The sequence below is a fragment of the Rhinolophus sinicus genome, linkage group LG05, assembly GCF_036562045.2.
Source record: "Rhinolophus sinicus isolate RSC01 linkage group LG05, ASM3656204v1, whole genome shotgun sequence".
NCBI lineage: Eukaryota > Metazoa > Chordata > Mammalia > Chiroptera > Rhinolophidae > Rhinolophus > Rhinolophus sinicus.
In genome coordinates this window covers 76,194,017-76,211,161 of record NC_133755.1, presented here as the reverse complement: position 1 = coordinate 76,211,161, position 17,145 = coordinate 76,194,017, and the positions used below count along the sequence as shown (strand labels likewise).

Below are 17,145 nucleotides of genomic sequence, written 5' to 3'. Positions count from 1 at the left end.
TCCCTGGAGGAGCGGCTGCCCGAGCCCCGCCCAGGGCCCTCTTACCAGCGTGAGGAAGAGGACCGACTGGCCAAAGTTGGGGTTGGTCTGGTAGTCCTTGATGGGCTCCGTCATCAGGGTCTCTTCCCAGCACTCGACCAGCAGCTGGGGGCAGCGCACCTGCTTCAAGTTCCGGAGGCCCCAGACCAGGATCTGCCAGAGGGAGGGGCAGCGTCTGTGTAAGGGGTCTGGTGGGGGCTGTGCTGGCAGTGACGGTCACCGGGGAGTACGCGGGGCTGTGGCTCAGGGCTGTTTTCAAGGCCTGCTGGACACTGTTCCCCCCTCCGTGCGGGAGGTGCCCACTGGCCACAGTGACTGCTTCTGACCTCCACTGCCCCCTAGGTGTTGCCCTCTGTCACCTGCCACCCTGTCTGGCCTGTCATCTGTTCTCTCAGGAGTGAGTTCCTGACACTGGCTGGCTCCAAGGCCCCCAGGAGCAGGGGGAGAGGGCCCAGATTTTTCAGGTGTCCCTAATGCCAACTAGCTCATTGCTGACTGGTCTCCCATACAACACCATGGCTGTTCAGTGACCTGGCACCCTGTGACCTCACTGGCAGCTGGCGGACACTGGGCCTCCCCAGGAAATGTCCACATCCCCAACTCATGAGGGCCTCCTCGGGACCAGAGCAGAGACCAGCCGGGGAGCCTGACCCTGGGGAGGCGTCCACTGCTGGCAGGAGCTGGCCACCTTTTGCTCTTTGCCAGACTTGTGGCCAGACCCATAGGTTCCCACATGGGGACCTCCATGCTCCTCTCAGAAGAGACGTGAGAAACTTGGTCTCCGGAGTCAGCTGAGCCCGGCGCAGTCTGCCTCTGCAACTTAGCCCATGTCCCTGTCTCTCAGAGCCTTGTTTCCTTCTCTGCAAGGACTGCTTCTGCAGGGGCAGCCTTCCTGCAGGCCCAGGTGTGCTCATGAATGCTGAAGCCCTGTGCCCGCCCCCCATGACAGACAGGCCACAGAAATAATGGACAGTGTTCTCAGGACTCCCGCTTCCTGGCCTCTCCTGTGTCTCTCCGCCTCAGGTCCGATCCTCTTGGGGCCCATGCTTTGGATCAGGCGCTCGGGTCAGCAGGGAGCTCCACGGGCCCCAGTGCTCTGGTGAGGCTCACCCCTGCCCGCCCTCGGCCCCACACCAGGGTACCTCAATTGCCATTTTCCTTAACGTGGGCTGCATGCTCTTGGGGAGTGTGTAGACGCCGTTCTTCCAGGGAACACTTAAGATCGGCAGCTTCCTTCTGAGACTCTGAAGGGGTGAGATGGGAGAGTAGGAAGCATGAAGCCCCTTTGGGCGGCTCCTATTGTCCCCTACCCCCAACTCAAGCAGGTGCTTCAGGGTTCAGCTGAGGCAGATGCTGGCAGACGCTGGCTGGCGGGGAGCTGGGGCAGAGGTTGTTGGGCAGGCCAGCTGGGTTCACCAAGGCCCCAGGCCTTTCCTGAGGGAACGGAGTCAGGAACCCCTGGCTATGGGGACTTGTGGCAGGGGTCTGGGGCAGGGGCGTGGGGGCAGGGCCCTCTCTCCCAGTACCTCAGTCTCAAGAATCAGCTCACAGGATGCCAAGATCTCGCCCTTTTCCTCCCCAAACTCTTTCACAAGGGGGTGCCACTTCATGAGGGGCAGGATCCGGTGTTGAACATCCAGCCAGACCACTGGGGACCACATGCCCTGTCCCCACAAGCTCTCCTTGCCCTGGAGGGAGGGGGAGTTCACAGAAATGAAGGCCAGGTGGGCAGGTTCTGGCTCCTCCCCAGTCTAGGAAAAGAGCTAATATTATTAACATTTAAGTCCACACAACACCCTGCATGTCAGGCCCATATATTCTCCTTGAAAATAAAAACTCGTCAGCCACTCTACCCCGGCAAGTCTGCCTCACCCCGGAGTCTCGCTGCCACAGTTCCAACACCACGAGTGGCGGGCTGTCCCTGGTGTCCTGGGGGTTCTCGTACAGCAGGAGGTGCTGGAAGATGAGCGTCTGGGCCCATGTGGGGGCCACAGAGTCCCTCAGGGTCTGCGTGCACTGGCTGTGGTTCAGGAAAACCAACCGAATGAAAGGCCCTGGAGGGGGGAGGGTAGCGTCCTGTTGTGCCCTTGAGCTGTCATGTGAGGCTCTCACCGCTGCTGCTGCCACTGGACCCAGTGCCCAGGGAGGCCCAGGCCAGGCTGCCCAGCCACGGCCAGCTGCCCAGAAGGCCACCTCAGTGTAAGCCTCAGAGCAAATGGGCGGATAACCAGAGGCCAAGGGTCACTTGGTTCCTCCCACATCTGTTTCACACCACCATGGTAGAGGTCTGGGTGTCACACAGGGAGGGCCCCCTGCCGCCTTTGCAGGAGTTCTAGGGACCACGAGTTCATGGACACACCTTGTAGTCCACGTTTTTGTCTTTTCCCCAAACCAGGGCCATGAGCTGCTGGTGGGGGAGGGTCTGCATGTTTGTCACCCTCTCCCTTGCCACATTCTTCATACTGCAGATGGCCACATCAAAGGGCCCCGAGGGCTGGGGGAGAAGGGGTGCCTGCTGCCTACCCTGGAATGTCTGAATCTGGTGGACCATCAGGTTCCGGGCCTGGTAGATGTAGCAGAAAAGCTGGTAGTAGTGGGGCTCTGGATAAGAGAAGAGCCGAGTCCGTCAGTCACCCCCAGGATCCCCACCCCAACCGTCCCCAATCCCTGCCCTCAGGTATGGGGCCTCAGGGGCCACCCAGGCTGACTCTCAATTAAGTGCTCACTGTTGAAGACGCAGTAGATGAAGGGCAGGTGGGGTGTCTGGGTGTCCTCTGCAGCAGGCCTCCAGGAGTCCCCAAATGTTTTGCCCAGATCCTGGGATGGCGTCCCATTCTCCTCCTCAGCCTGCTGTTTCAGGCCCATCCCCTGTGCCCAGGACGGTCTCTCCTGAGGCTCTTGGTGCCCAGGCCCAGGTCACCCTTCCCCCTTCTGGGCTTCACGCTCCAAAGCCTAAGGATATGAATCTGGGGTGCAGACTTCACCCCAGCAGTCAGTGCCCCAACCTGGGGCATGTCTGCTGTCTGCCACCCCCAAGTTGGGCCCAGGCTCCAGGAGGTGGGATGCAGGGAGGAGTCGCCTAGCCCGCTGAGACTTTACCAAGGACCCCTCCAGGAGGAATATGGGTGCAATGCCCTTGTCCTTGTTGGGGGCCAGTCTGCGGTGCCAGCAGCGGCGGCGGAAGCGACTCTGGGACTGAGGGTTCAGCTGGAACTTGGAGCCCATGGTGCCGTACTCCCAGCCCTCCTCCTCCCCGGCCAGACCGGGGTGGTGCTGTGGGAGGAGATCACAGTCACCCTCCCGCCGTGGCCTGGGGTAGGTCCTGCCTGTGGTCCCGCCAGGTCCCTGCCAGGCAGCCCCTCACCAGCTGCAGGAAGGACAGGGTCTCCTGCTCCAGGCTCAGCTTCCCGTGGTTCCGGCAGCGCACACGTGCCCAGCGCCGCCGGCGACATGAGTAGTAGGTCTTCTCCACTGCGTTCCAGGCCTGGGGCAGGCCCGAGGGCGGGATCCACACGCCGTACTCCCAGCCTGCAGAGGCAGGACCATGGCGCATGGGTGCCAGGTGCCCACAGGCTGGGCAGCTTGGACAGGCCTGAGAGATGGGCCCCAGAGGGCAGGCTTTGGGGACAGTGCTTTTCTAGCCCTGGAAGGTGTGGTCACACTGTGTCACCTGCGTGGCCTAGGCCCAACTGCCCATCTTACAAATGAGGAAGGTGAGGCTCAGAGACGTCGTGTGACCCCTACAAGGTCACACAGGCCATAAGTCGCAGAGTCTGTGTCTGGAGCCCAAGTCCTCCCGGAGCCACCTGGCATGACCCCAGGTTCCGTGACCAGATTCCTGTTCAGATGCTCGGGAGGCACTTACAACCTTTCCTGTCTCAGCACTGGGGCCCATATCTGCGGAAAGGGTGACAGCCCCACTTCCTGGAGGGTGGGGGACCTCCAAGAATTCAGACCCGGCTGTGGGAAGTGTTGGAGCCTGGCGGCTCCCAGCCCTCCTGCCCGCAGCCGGTGAGCAGAAGACTCACCCTCACTGTCCACTGCATGGTTCAGCTCCACAGCCCAGTTCTTCTTCACATACCAACCTTGGGGACACTTCACATTCTCACGGGCCTCCGTGGGCTGTCCGCTCTGTGGGTGGGCAGAGGGGGCGGGCTAGGAGGCCGCCTTCACTCATCATCCACATGTTGGCTCGCCCACCGCAGCCCCAGGGGCAGACAGCACTTGCTACGTCTGATGTCAACCACATAGTCACTTCATATGCTTTTACCAACTTACACTAACTATAAATGAATGTATTTTTAAAAGGAAAGTTTATATGTCTGCTCGCAGTGGAAAACCAGTATCATTCCCCATAAACGGGAAGCAACCACTGTAATGACTGTGAAAGCAGCATTGTGTGCTGGCTGTCCCCTGGAGGTGGCCGGCCGCTTGCCAAGCACAGGCTGCAGGTCTTTGCTGAGGAGGGGAGCCCAGCATGCATGTGATGGGCTAGACCCATGCTGTCCCATGCAGTAGCCACCGGCCTCCTGGGGCCACTTCTATTTAAATTAATTAAAATGAAACAAAATTCAGAGTTCAGTTCCTCACCCTCACAAGTGCCACATGTCAAGTACTCAGTAGCCACCTGTGGACAGCACAGATACACAGCGTTTCCATCATCACAGAAAGTTCTACCGGACAGCGCTGCTTAACCAGCCCCTCCCTCATTTTCACCTTCACAGGAAGGCCTCCCTTTCAAGAGGCCTGAGCAGGAAACATGGTCCCCCCCGCTCCCGTGCTGTCTCTCGCAATCTGATTGAAGCACCTGTACCCGCCATCACTGGTGCTCGCCCAAGGTCCACACAGTGGGGAGCAGGGCTCAGATGGTAACTCCTGGTCAGAGCCCTTTCCACTCAGGCAAGCTCCCAAGGCACCCACTGCCCCACGTCCCCGTGCCCCGAGGCCGCCCCAGCCCTGCTCACCGCATCCGTGTTGGGGGTGGCAGCCGGCACCCACGCCCCCGTGGCATCACGGTGCTGGTTCTCATACACCTCCTCCAGCACCTGGCTCTTGTTGATGTCTGTGTCCAGGCAGAGTCTGGGGGCAGCGAGACCCAAGTTCCCAGCACATCTCCCTGAACTTCCAGGCCCCTGGGGTCTTCTGCGGGCCGAGTGCTCCCTCACTGGGCAGCCCCACCTGCTCTGGGCAGGGCTGGGCAGTGGGCTGGGCATGCAGGGCCAGGGATGGGCAGAGCCCGTGTGGGCACCCCAGCCCGGGGACCAGGCTCCAGTGGCTGTGAGCCTGCCTGTCGGCTGACTGACTCCTGCGCTGTGTGTCCAAGACACACAGGACCCAGGTCCCACACCCCAGCCTTACCTCCTCTGAGGCTCCACTGTCCACTGCCCCTGCCAGTGCCATCCCGGGGGCACCTTGAAATCCTCCCTGGGGACAGCCTTGCGCCCCAGGACATCGGAGAAGTTGGGGCAGCGGTACAGCCCCTGCGGCCCCCACTGGTCTTTATACTTGGCTTGATTCTCGTACTGGGAGTAGGGGGAGGCCATCAGTGACAGCCACCTCCCCAGCACACAGTGGGACAGCATAGAGCCTGTCCACCTGTGTCACTGGGGTGAGGTGCAGGGACCCCAGCCCTGCTCCGCCACTTGCCACCCCTTTGCTGCCTCCGGGCCTTTCTTCCACGTTCCCTGCTGGGTGGGTGTGTGGTCCCTGCATCTTCCCCTGAATCCCCACTCCATCCCAGGGTCTCCAAGCCCTACATCCAGGCTGGGTACGCATGGCTGCTCACCAACCCCTGGGTTCATGGCTCTGTGGAAAGATGCCTATTTTCTACCCCTCTGACTGTCCCAGGCCATCCCCTTCTGGGACCACCAAACTGGCCCAAAGGACCCAGCTGGGGTCTGTGGGAGTCCCAGGCTGCCCTGTTGGTGACAAACAAGGCCCATGCATGTCGCAGCCTTGCTTACCTCACATGCCCTGAACTAGGAGAAACTCCCCATAAACCTCCACCAGGGAAAGAGGGAGCAGCCCTGAGGGACCACTAAGCTTGTCATCCAGAGACCCCGTGCCGGCAGCATCTCCGTTCACTCTAGTGTCTGCTGCCTCCTTCTCAGACCCGCTCTCACAATCCCAGATTCTTCAGTAACCTTGTTCTCGGAGCTGGGCCATTGCAGCTCCCAGCCACTCACCGTCTCTGCGAACACGACCACCTCGCCTTGGCGGAGCATCTGCAGATCTGTGCTGTCCGTGACGTTGCCCAGCCATATGCAGACCCGGAGGTGGGCTGGGAGCGTGTCCTTCTGTCCTTCACCCTCTGGGTACTGAGCCAGAAGCAGGTCAACCCCCAGGGACGTAGTTCCCACCTGCCCCTTCACCCTGAGTCTCAGCAGCAGGGGCCTCACACAGAGCTGGGTTAGCACACGGTTGTGCCTGTGACCCCATGCCCACAGAGGGGCTGGTTGGGCCTGAGGGGGGGGGGCGGGGCAGTGCTGCCTAGGGAGCCAAGGAGGCTCCATGGAAGGGTGGTGGTGACGGTGGCGCTGACAGTGACCCCAGCGATCATGATTGTGTGCTCATGGTGCACCAGGCGCAGTACTAAGTGCTGAATATGTGGCATGTGCTCTGACCCTCACATACCACTGTGAGCTGGGTGTCATTGTTACCAGGCCCATTTTACAGAAGAGGAGACTGAGGTTGGACATGGCCAGGAACTGGCCTGGGGTCATACAAGTCAGTGAACGGTACAGCCAGGGCTCAGGTGTCAGTGCTTCTTGCAGGATGAGAAGGACTCAGATGGCATAGGAGGGACCCTTTACACTGGTAGGGCGGGCAAAGGGCAGGCAGGTGTGAGGGCAGGGACCCAATGTGGCCTGACTGTTGAGAGTAGGGGACCTAAGAGGGCTGATGAGGAGAGGTGGTGGGAGCCAGGCCAGGGAGGGTGAACCTTCTCCAGGAGGCAGTGGGGATGCAGGGGGAGGGCTGAAAGCAGGGGGCTGTCATCAGGCCGGGGGTGGTGGTCATCACCGTTATTTATGGCTCATCTGTGATGTGATGGGCTGGTGACCTTAGAGCATGAAATGTTTTGGATTGTACCCAGATGTAATCCAGGGGAGAGATGACAAGGGCCTGGACCAAGTGTGGTATGAGGATGACGTGGGGCTGAATCTGAGGAGCATGGACGTGGCGTTGGCCCCATGCTGTGGCCATGGGCCCTGCCTTCCCCTGGAGACTGTTGACACCCTAATTCACTTGGTAAAGGCCTGAGAGGGAAGCAGTGGGAAGCCCCCAGAGCTCTGGGCTTCTCCCTGGCTGTGTCTGGGCTTCTCCTTCTGAGGACTGGGGCAGCCGGGGGACCCCCATTCCGCACCTGCAGAAGGAGGGTCTGTGTCTTCCCACAGAACCTGCCGCAGTGCAGGGCCCCGGTCGAGGAGAACAGGACACTGTGGGCGGGCACCTGTGCGTAGGCCACGCGCTGCTCCTTGGCCGTCAGCCAGATCATGATGTCCGGGAGGCTCACCTGGGGCTGCCGGGGCGAGAGGGTCAGGCCGGGGCGAGAGGGTCAGGCCTGCGCCACGGCCTGCTCCCGCGGCGTGTCCAGTGCCCACCTCAGGGAGCACGGCGTTGAGGCGGTATAGCCAGCCCTCCGCGGTGGCCACCATGTCCCTCGGCTGGGCTTCCTTGGCCTTTTGGGCCAGTTCCTGCAGGAGGAGTCTGCGGAGGTGCCACCTTTTCTTGTCCAGGTTGGTGGCTTTGGGCTGACTAGTCATGCAGGACAGAGGACGCCTGTGGCCAAGACCAGTAAGGAGGGGGCTGGACCATCTCATGACCGACCGCCAGGCCTGCCTTAGGCCGATGTGCCTGCGGGCCTGACCCAGGGCGCCCTTCTCTCCCATCCTCCCAGCCCTGCAGTGAGCGGTGCTCAAGGACCCCTTCGTGGACAGGACATGAGCCAACCAAACCCTGGGGGATAGGGGTGGGGGTCCAAGCGGGATGGGGGCCAGCAGAGGCCTTACGAGGAATCTTCCAGAGGAGCAGCAGCAGGGGAAAGGTATGGGGCTGGGATGTGCAGGGTTCTTCTGGGTAACAGGGAGAGGCTTGCTTTGGGGGGAGCACCAGGCGTGAGTATGGGGACAGCAGGGACAGTGCTCAGGGCGGGGGCGGGGGCGGGGAAGGTCAGGGACATTTTCTGGAAGGCCTGATGGGAGAAGAGAAGCTGCTCTGTTTTTTGAATCTCAAGCTGGGGAGAGATCTGAGGAGGCGGGTGGGGTGGAAGGGCGCTGGTCCGAAGCCCAGCCCAGGTGCAGGCGCTGGGCTCCTACTTGCAGTCCTCCACCAGCTCCCTCAGCAGTTTCTCCCACTGGGGGTGCAGGGCAGGGTCCCTCGGGTTCCTCATAGATTTCAGGGTGTCCAGGTTGGCTTTCTGCCCGACAGGAGAGAAACGGCGGGGAGCATTGGTCACCTGGCCAGGCTGCAGGGCTGATGAGCCCAGGATGTTTTCAGCCCAAACTTAGAGACCTTTGAGAGGTAACATGGGGATGCCAGTTCAAAGCTGTCCCGTGCCCTTGCAGGACTAGGATCCCGTGCACCCTCCTCACCACCCAACAGAAGAAATGGGTAGCCAGGAAGGGGCGGGACTGTGGAGGAGCACAGATCCTGATCCTGGCTTCCCTTCCATGTGTTCCAGAAGGTCACGTCTGAGTTGGAGGCACCTCCTGCCTAAAACTGTGCAGTGGCTTCCCTCCTTGACAGACACCTACGACCTTTTGTGATCTGACTCCTCCCAGCTTCTCTTGTGTTATTTCTACGTCACCTCCATCACCAATGGCTTACACATTTTTCCCTTCTCTGTACCCCACCACGCCCCCAGCAAACTCTACATTCTTCAAGATTCTGCTTAAATGTCACCTTTCAAATACCTTTTTGACTATTCTCTCTTCATCTCCCACCCCAATCTCTGCCCTGATAGCTCTGGGCACTTGTATGTCCACGCAGCCCTAGCTGCACTGCATGGTAACTGTGTGCATTTCCAACTTCCCAGATGGTGAAGACAGGGGCGGTGCTTACTCATCTCTGTGTCTTCAGAACCCAGCACTGTGTCTGGTGTTTCTGTCTCAATCGGTGTGGAGGGCATGAGTGAGCCAAGGGACTGGCTTCCTCTGACAGTGATTCACTTTCCCAAGTTCCCCATCAGCGGTGCGGGTCCTCCTGCATCACTCACCAGGCGGTCCCGAGTGAAGTGCAGGAGGTTGAGGCAGTTCATGCGGAAGCTGACATCCTCCCAGTAGGAGGTAACGGCCACGACCGGCTTGGTGTTGTACCAGGGCACATAATGGTAGAAGTTGCCTGTGACACAGACATGTGGGGGGTATCTGAGGGACTCCAGAAGGTCTCCCCTCACTGTGTCCCCTCAGAGGTCCTTCCCTGAGCTACTTCATTCCTCTAGGATGCCATCCGCTAATAATCCTACTTGACCCCTCCAACCAGAGGGTGGACTGGGGCCAGTGGAGAACGTAGGCACTCTGATGAACACAGCTGGCCTTACAGAGCATTCATCATGCTCAGTGTGTCACACAGCCTTTTGAAGTCCCCTGTTTATGGGTGGGAAAATCCAGGCTATTGGTGGGAAGCAGTTTGCCTGAGGTCCTAACACAGGCATCTAGTTCCAGAGCCCCGTGCCCTTACCCTGTCAGGCAAGCTTCCAAAGCAAGAGGCATGCTTTGAGGCAGGTCTCCCTCTGGGTGGTCTCCCTCCCCTCCCAAGGCAGGGGAGGCATGGAGACCCAGGGCGTGGCTGGGGTGGGCAGCCATCTAACTAACATAATGGTCCTGCCAGCGAGGAGGGATGGCAAGTATGGATAAAACCTGCAGTGGGTTCCCTGGCAATGTTCCTTATTGAAACAAGGGGGAAAGGGGCGTAAGGGATTCTTTTTCTGAGGTGTATTGCTGAGTTGATGTAAAAGGAAGAAACCCACAGAAACCAAAATTAAAGTAAAAACAGAAATCTGAGGCAAACAGAAGCAACGCTTGCTTTTGTCCTGAGTTTCTGACAAATCTTGGAGATCTTGCACTTCCTTTTGGGAATTGCCAGGGCCCAGGGATCAGGAGAGAAGGCCTAGCACTGCCCAAGGTCGGCAGTCTAACATAAGATGCCCTGTGTTATGGGTTGGATTATGTCCCCTGTAAAGATATGTTGAGGTCCTAACCCCCAGTATCTCAGAATGTGACCTTATTTGGAGATATGGTCATTGCAGCTGTAATTAGTTAAGATGAGGTCATACTGGAGTAGGGTGGGCCCTTAACTTAATATGACTGGTGTCCTTATAAGAGAAGGAGGGAGACACAGAGAGGAGACAGCCATATGAAGACACAGAGACAGAGGGAGAACACCATGTAAAGACAGAGGCAGAGATGGAGTGTTGTGTCTACAAGCCAAGGAACACGAAAGATTGCAGGAAACCACCAGCAGCTAGGAGGGAGGCCTGGAAGATTCTCCCTCAGATCCATCAGAAGGGACCAACATTGCCAACACCTTCATTTTGGACTTCTAGCTTCCAGAACTGTGAGAGAATACATTTCTGTTGTTATAAGCCCCTGGTTTGTGTTGCTTTGTTATGGCAGCCCTAGCAAACTAACACGCCATGCAAAGCTGTTATTCCAAAACCTAATCCCACAGTCAACAAGAAGTAATCCACCATACAGAAGAAGACAATGAAGAAATGTTTCTATCTCCAGCATGGCTGGGGGACAGGGGCAGGAAATTTTCCTGAAAGTTTGTAACCACAAGCGGATCCTCACGCAGGCTTCATTCTGCATTCATGCCACCCATGGGGTCTGCAGAAAATTTAAAGTGGTCTCTGGATGGCAGTGACTCAGGTAACGGGAGGAAGAAAAGACAGACCCCCTTTGGAGCATGAAATTTTAGTCAAGTTCCAAAGGACTCCACACATGAAGTGCAAAGAAAACAAACAGCTTAGAACAGATGTAAATACTCTCTAGCCCAGCAATTCCGCTCCTACAGAAAGGCATGGGCAAGAAAATGTTCATAGCAGCACCACTCGCATTAGCCCCAAATTGGAAACCACCAAACTCTCTCTCACAAGTAGAAGTGATAAACAAATTATGGTGCATTTGTACAATGGACTACTACACAGCAATGAGAGCAGACAATCTACAACTACACCCAGCAACACCTAGGTCTCTGGATGTTTCACAAAGTAAACAATGAGCAAAAGATGCCAGATACAAGTGAATAAATACTATAGCACTTCCTTTATATAAAGGTAAAAACCAAACAAAATAAATTGGAGGCTAGGAGAGTGGTTGCCCTGGTGGGGGTGGGCCCCTCCCCCGAGATGATGGGGCTGTTTCACAGTCTGGATGTCATTACACGGATATGTTTGTTTCATGATAATTCATTGAGCTGGACACTTTGGTTTGTGTACTTTTCCACAGGTATGTTATACTTGAATAAAAAGTTTACTTAAGAATTTAAAAAATAGTGGGGGAAGGAAAGACAAAATAAATACATAAAATACAGTGTGTCAAATAGTGGAAAATGCTATGGGGAAGAATAGTAGAGAAGGAAAACAAGAAGCTACCGAAAAATTTTAAATTAAATGGCTAATGCCTTTCCTAGAGGATCTAGAAGAAATTATGCAGAATGCAGCCCAGAGAGATGAAAAATGTGGAAAAGAGATTTAAAAACATGAAGAATAAAATGAGAAGATCCACAAGGGATAGAGTGAATTCGAGAAAGAGATACAAGTGAAAAGGAGAAGAGGTAATTTTTCAAAGACAAAATATAGTTTTCCAGAATTGTTGGAAGACACCAGCTTCAGACTCTGGCAGTGAGGGAATCAATTGTTAGAATAATAAATAAACAGAGACAAAATAAATACAGAGATGAGCATGGGGATATAAGACAGCAATTTTCTTCCTCTACTCTTGGATGGCATACAAAAGCCACAGGAGACAGATATAATCTGCAGTCTCAAAATACACCTCAGGACTGCCAACAGCAACTATGACTGCAGTAGGGGCCACAAGGGCTGGAATGCAGCGGGAGTCACCTGAGGGACCTGAGGAACAAGACAGACAGCTGGGAGCCCAGCTTGATGGGAGCAGAGTGCAGAAAGTGCCAGCAAAAATACACTCCCAGAACTTATTCAAGACTCACGTGAGGAAATGTGAGCCAGCAAAACTCTGAAAACAAGTAAAACAAAAAACAAAAGATCACAGAAAGGAAGACAATAGAAAAAGAAGCCCCAGGAAGATTAGACCCAGCAGACAAGGCAGTGAGAAGCATAGAAATAAGGAAAGTGACCAAATAAAATGGAAATAAAGAGTCAAAAAGGATCTGGGAGGAAATGACAGATATAGAAGAAAACCAAGGAGAACTGTGAAACCCATAAACGGAGCCCCTAAGTAGAAAACCTAAACAATGGAACAGGATATTTAAAAACATAATTTGAGGAAACTCACATGGGAGAAGGATAATCTTCTTAACAAATGGTACTTGAAAATCTGGATATCTATATACAGATGAATTCAAAATGGATCACAGAGCTAAATGTAAGAACTAAAATTATAAAACTTTTAGAAGAAAAAACAGGAGAAAGTCTTCATGACCTAAGGTTCAACAAAGAGTTCTTAGACATGACACCATAAAAGAAAAAAAATTGGACTTCATCCAAATTAAATGTTTGCACTTCAAAAGACACCATGAAGAAAATGAAGAGACAAGTCACAGACTATTTGCTAATCATGTATCTGATAAAGGACTCATATCTAGAATATATAAAGAACTCTTACAACTTAATAATGAGATAAACAACCCAATTAAAACTGGGCAAAAGATCTGTATAGACATATCATCAAAGAAGGTATATGAATGGCCAATGCACAAACAAAAATATGCTCAGCATCATTAGTTATTAGGGAAATGCAAAGTTAAATCACAATAAGACACACACCCCCTTTAATAGATATAATAAAAAAGAGGGGACAAAATTTAGGGGAATGACATCATAGAAATGGTGGCGTGAGGAGAGCCTCTTGAAATCTCCCCTGGAATTTACAACAAACTGAACAGCTATAATTCCACAAGGACTCCCTGCACAGCAGACAGGCAAGACTAAGAGACATGCAACTGAAATCATCTAAAGGTGGGCAAATTGTGTGAGCAGGGGAGGAGGAGAGCAGGAAATGTGGAGATGCGGGCCATGCACGGCCACAGGCCCCAGACCGAGCTCCAGGCTCCGCGCTTGTTGCATTCTGGAGCTACCGCAGCTGCGAGAGAGGGAAGAATTCGGACTGCTAGTGCTCTGCTTATGACCCAGTCCTGCCTGAGGGATCAGTACATAACACGGGTGAACCCAAAGCTCACAGCAGAGACCTCAGAGCAAAGACTGAGGAAAGAAGGGTGAAAACGGTGGTTTAAACCCTCACTGCCAAGCAGAGGATGGAAGGCATAGGCATGGAGCCTAGCCGACCCCTCCCGACCCTCCCAGAGCTCACCCGACACCCACCTGACCAGTGCTGGAAGTGGAACAGTAGTAGTGTCAGATCAAAAAAACAGAATATTTGCAGTTCTGAGAACTGTGGTCCGCAGCCATGGACTCACAGCCCAACTAGGTCTAGCAAAGGGGAGGGAGCCTTGGGTGCAGGACTGGCTGTAGTGGTGGTCACCACCATTGCTCAGAGCCACCTCTCACAACCAACCCCGCGCCTGACCCTCCAGTCTGGGCAGATCCCTGCAAGGGTAAACAGAGCCACTGAAACACGCAGGCCCTGAATCTGGAAGAGCTGTGGAACTTTGGAAGCTCTCCACATCCCCCATGGAGGCAGTGGCCTGAGACCCAGGTGACCTGCTCACAGAGGAGAAGTATACCTTCCAGGGAATTGTGTGAGAAGCTGGAAGAGTGAAGAGAAAATATAACACTATAGCATGAGAGAGAATAAAACGCTGCAGTCAGAGAGAAAATAAAGCATTCTACCAACACCTACTGGAAAGCAAAAGAAAGACCTCTTGCTACCAACCTGTTGCAGAACCCACTCTTGTAGATGCCTAGGAAGATAAATAATAATTCATTAATTGCCATAAATAACCAAGGTAACAAGGCAGCTCAGAAAGAAAATGAAAAGTCTCAAGAAAATGAACTTAAAGGCATGGAAATATGTGACCTAAATGACAGAGAATTCAAGATTGCAGTTCTGAAAAAACTCAACGAGATGCAAGAAAATACAGACAGGCAGTTTAATGAACTCAGAAACACAATCAAAGAACAAAATGGGGCCGGCCTGGTGGCTCAGGCGGTTGGAGCTCTGTGCTCCTAACTCCGGGGGCTGCCGGTTCGATTCCCACATGGGCCAGTGGGCTCTCAACCACAAGGTTGCCAGTTCGACTCCCGCAAGGGATGGTGGGCTGTGCCCCCTGCAACTAGAAAAATGGCAACTGGACCTGGAGCTGAGCTGTGCCCTCCACAACTAAGACTGAAAGGACAACAACTTGACTTGGAAAAAAAAAAAAAAGAAGTCCTGGAAGTACGCACTGTTCCCCAATGAAGTCCTGTTCCCCTTCCCCAATAAAATCTTAAAAAAAAAAAAAAAAAGAACAAAATGGACATTTAACCAAAGAGAATGAAATTTTAGAAAGAACCAAATAGAATTTCTGGAGATTAAGAACTCAGTAAAATGTGCTTGCTTCGGCAGCACGAATACTAAAATTGGAACGATACAGAGAAGATTAGCATGGTCCCTGCGCAAGGATGACATGCAAATTCGTGAAGTGTTCCATAAAAAAAAAAAAAAAAAAAAAGAACTCAGTAAAATGAAGAATGAAATACCCAGCTTAGCTAATAGAGCTGACCAGATGGAGGAAAGAATCAATGACACCGAAGATAGAAATCTGGAAATGACACAGATGGAAGAAGAGACAGAGACTTGAGAACTAAAAGAAATGGAAACACTCTATAAGAACTTTCTGACTCCATCAGAAACAGCAATATAAGAATAATGGGCATACCAGAAGGAGAAGAAAGAGAGAAGGTCAACAGAGCGTATATTCAAATAGTCAATGAGAACTTCCCAAACTTGTGGAAAGAACTGGACTCTCGAATCCAAGAAGCAAATAGAACACCTAATTACCTCAATCCCAACAGGCCTTCTTCAAGGCACATTGTATTGAAACTGTCAAAAATCAATGACAAAAAAAGAATCCTCAAGGCAGCCAGGGAAAAGAAGATGATAACCTACAAAGGAAAGCCCATTAGGTTATCATCAGATTTTTCAGCAGAAACTCTACAAGCCAGAAGGGAGTGGAGCCAAATATTCAAACTATTGAAAGAGAGAAATTATGAGCCAAGAATAATATACCCAGCAAAGATATCCCTTAGATATCAAGGAGGAATAAAGACCTTTCCAGACACACAGAAGCTGAGGAAATTTTCTAACACACAACCTGCACTACAAGAAATACTGAAGGAGGCTATTTGACCTGAAACAAAAAAGCAAAATAATACAAAACCATGAGTTAGTATTATGAACAGACAGATAGAAGCAGGAAATGGCAACCCTACACCAAATAAGACACTATACAAAACAATAAAGACACTAAACATAACATACAGGATAAAGAAGAAGAAAAAAAAAACTTAAAAAAAAAAGAGGGGCCAGCCCAGTGGCTCAGGCGGTTAGAGCTCTATGTTCCTAACTCCAAAGGATGCCGGTTCGATTCCCACATGGGCCAGTGGGCTCTCAACCACAAGGTTGCCGGTTCAATTCCTCGACTCCCGCAGAGGATGGTTGGCAGAGCCCCCTGCAAATAAGATTGAACATGGCACCTTGAGCTGAGCTGCCGCTGATCTCCCAGATGGCTCAGTTGGTTGGAGTGCATCCTCTCAACCACAAGGTTGCCGGTTCGACTCCCGCAAGGGATGCGGGGCTGCGCCTCCTGAAACTAGAAAACGGCAACTGGACCTGGAGCTAAGCTGCGCCCTCCACAACTAAGACTGAAAGGACAACAACTTGACTTGGAAAAAAAAAAAAAAAAAGTCCTGGAAGTACGCACTGTTCCCCAATGAAGTCCTGTTCCCCTTCCCCAATAAAATCTTAAAAAAAAAAAAAAAAAAGAACAAAATGGACATTTAACCAAAGAGAATGAAATTTTAGAAAGAACCAAATAGAATTTCTGGAGATTAAGAACTCAGTAAAATGTGCTTGCTTCGGCAGCACGAATACTAAAATTGGAACGATACAGAGAAGATTAGCATGGTCCCTGCGCAAGGATGACATGCAAATTCGTGAAGTGTTCCATAAAAAAAAAAAAAAAAAGAACTCAGTAAAATGAAGAATGAAATACCCAGCTTAGCTAATAGAGCTGACCAGATGGAGGAAAGAATCAATGACACCGAAGATAGAAATCTGGAAATGACACAGATGGAAGAAGAGACAGAGACTTGAGAACTAAAAGAAATGGAAACACTCTATAAGAACTTTCTGACTCCATCAGAAACAGCAATATAAGAATAATGGGCATACCAGAAGGAGAAGAAATGGAGAAGGTCAACAGAGCGTATATTCAAATAGTCAATGAGAACTTCCCAAACTTGTGGAAAGAACTGGACTCTCGAATCCAAGAAGCAAATAGAACACCTAATTACCTCAATCCCAACAGGCCTTCTTCAAGGTACATTGTATTGAAACTGTCAAAAATCAATGACAAAAAAAGATTCCTCAAGGCAGCCAGGGAAAAGAAGATGATAACCTACAAAGGAAAGCCCATTAGGTTATCATCAGATTTTTCAGCAGAAACTCTACAAGCCAGAAGGGAGTGGAGCCAAATATTCAAACTATTGAAAGAGAGAAATTATGAGCCAAGAATAATATACCCAGCAAAGATATCCCTTAGATATCAAGGAGGAATAAAGACCTTTCCAGACACACAGAAGCTGAGGAAATTTTCTAACACACAACCTGCACTACAAGAAATACTGAAGGAGGCTATTTGACCTGAAACAAAAAAGCAAAATAATACAAAACCATGAGTTAGTATTATGAACAGACAGATAGAAGCAGGAAATGGCAACCCTACACCAAATAAGACACTATACAA

At 52.5% G+C, this 17,145-nt stretch overlaps 1 protein-coding gene and 2 non-coding genes across 3 annotated transcripts in view; 2 read left to right on the top strand and 1 right to left on the bottom strand.

Moving 5' to 3' along the window:
• FER1L5 (fer-1 like family member 5) overlaps positions 1 to 17,145 on the bottom strand; it is a 55,831-nt gene that overhangs the window by 7,356 nt on the left and 31,330 nt on the right. Inside the window, exons 20-35 of the mRNA XM_019725908.2 lie at positions 9,254 to 9,378; positions 8,355 to 8,455; positions 7,641 to 7,818; positions 7,403 to 7,558; positions 6,225 to 6,356; positions 5,398 to 5,561; positions 5,004 to 5,118; positions 4,068 to 4,170; positions 3,404 to 3,567; positions 3,139 to 3,312; positions 2,766 to 2,907; positions 2,563 to 2,640; positions 1,912 to 2,093; positions 1,546 to 1,727; positions 1,182 to 1,272; positions 46 to 192 (exon numbers count right to left, since the gene is read on the bottom strand). Of these exons, the coding sequence (XP_019581467.2) occupies positions 46 to 192; positions 1,182 to 1,272; positions 1,546 to 1,727; positions 1,912 to 2,093; positions 2,563 to 2,640; positions 2,766 to 2,907; positions 3,139 to 3,312; positions 3,404 to 3,567; positions 4,068 to 4,170; positions 5,004 to 5,118; positions 5,398 to 5,561; positions 6,225 to 6,356; positions 7,403 to 7,558; positions 7,641 to 7,818; positions 8,355 to 8,455; positions 9,254 to 9,378 (2,234 nt within the window). The remainder of the gene's footprint in view (positions 1 to 45; positions 193 to 1,181; positions 1,273 to 1,545; positions 1,728 to 1,911; positions 2,094 to 2,562; positions 2,641 to 2,765; positions 2,908 to 3,138; positions 3,313 to 3,403; positions 3,568 to 4,067; positions 4,171 to 5,003; positions 5,119 to 5,397; positions 5,562 to 6,224; positions 6,357 to 7,402; positions 7,559 to 7,640; positions 7,819 to 8,354; positions 8,456 to 9,253; positions 9,379 to 17,145) is intronic.
• On the top strand, positions 14,729 to 14,835 carry LOC141572038 (U6 spliceosomal RNA). Its single transcript, XR_012497049.1, has one exon. It is a non-coding gene; the product is annotated as a U6 spliceosomal RNA (small nuclear RNA).
• LOC141572037 (U6 spliceosomal RNA) lies at positions 16,247 to 16,353 on the top strand. Its single transcript, XR_012497048.1, has one exon. It is a non-coding gene; the product is annotated as a U6 spliceosomal RNA (small nuclear RNA).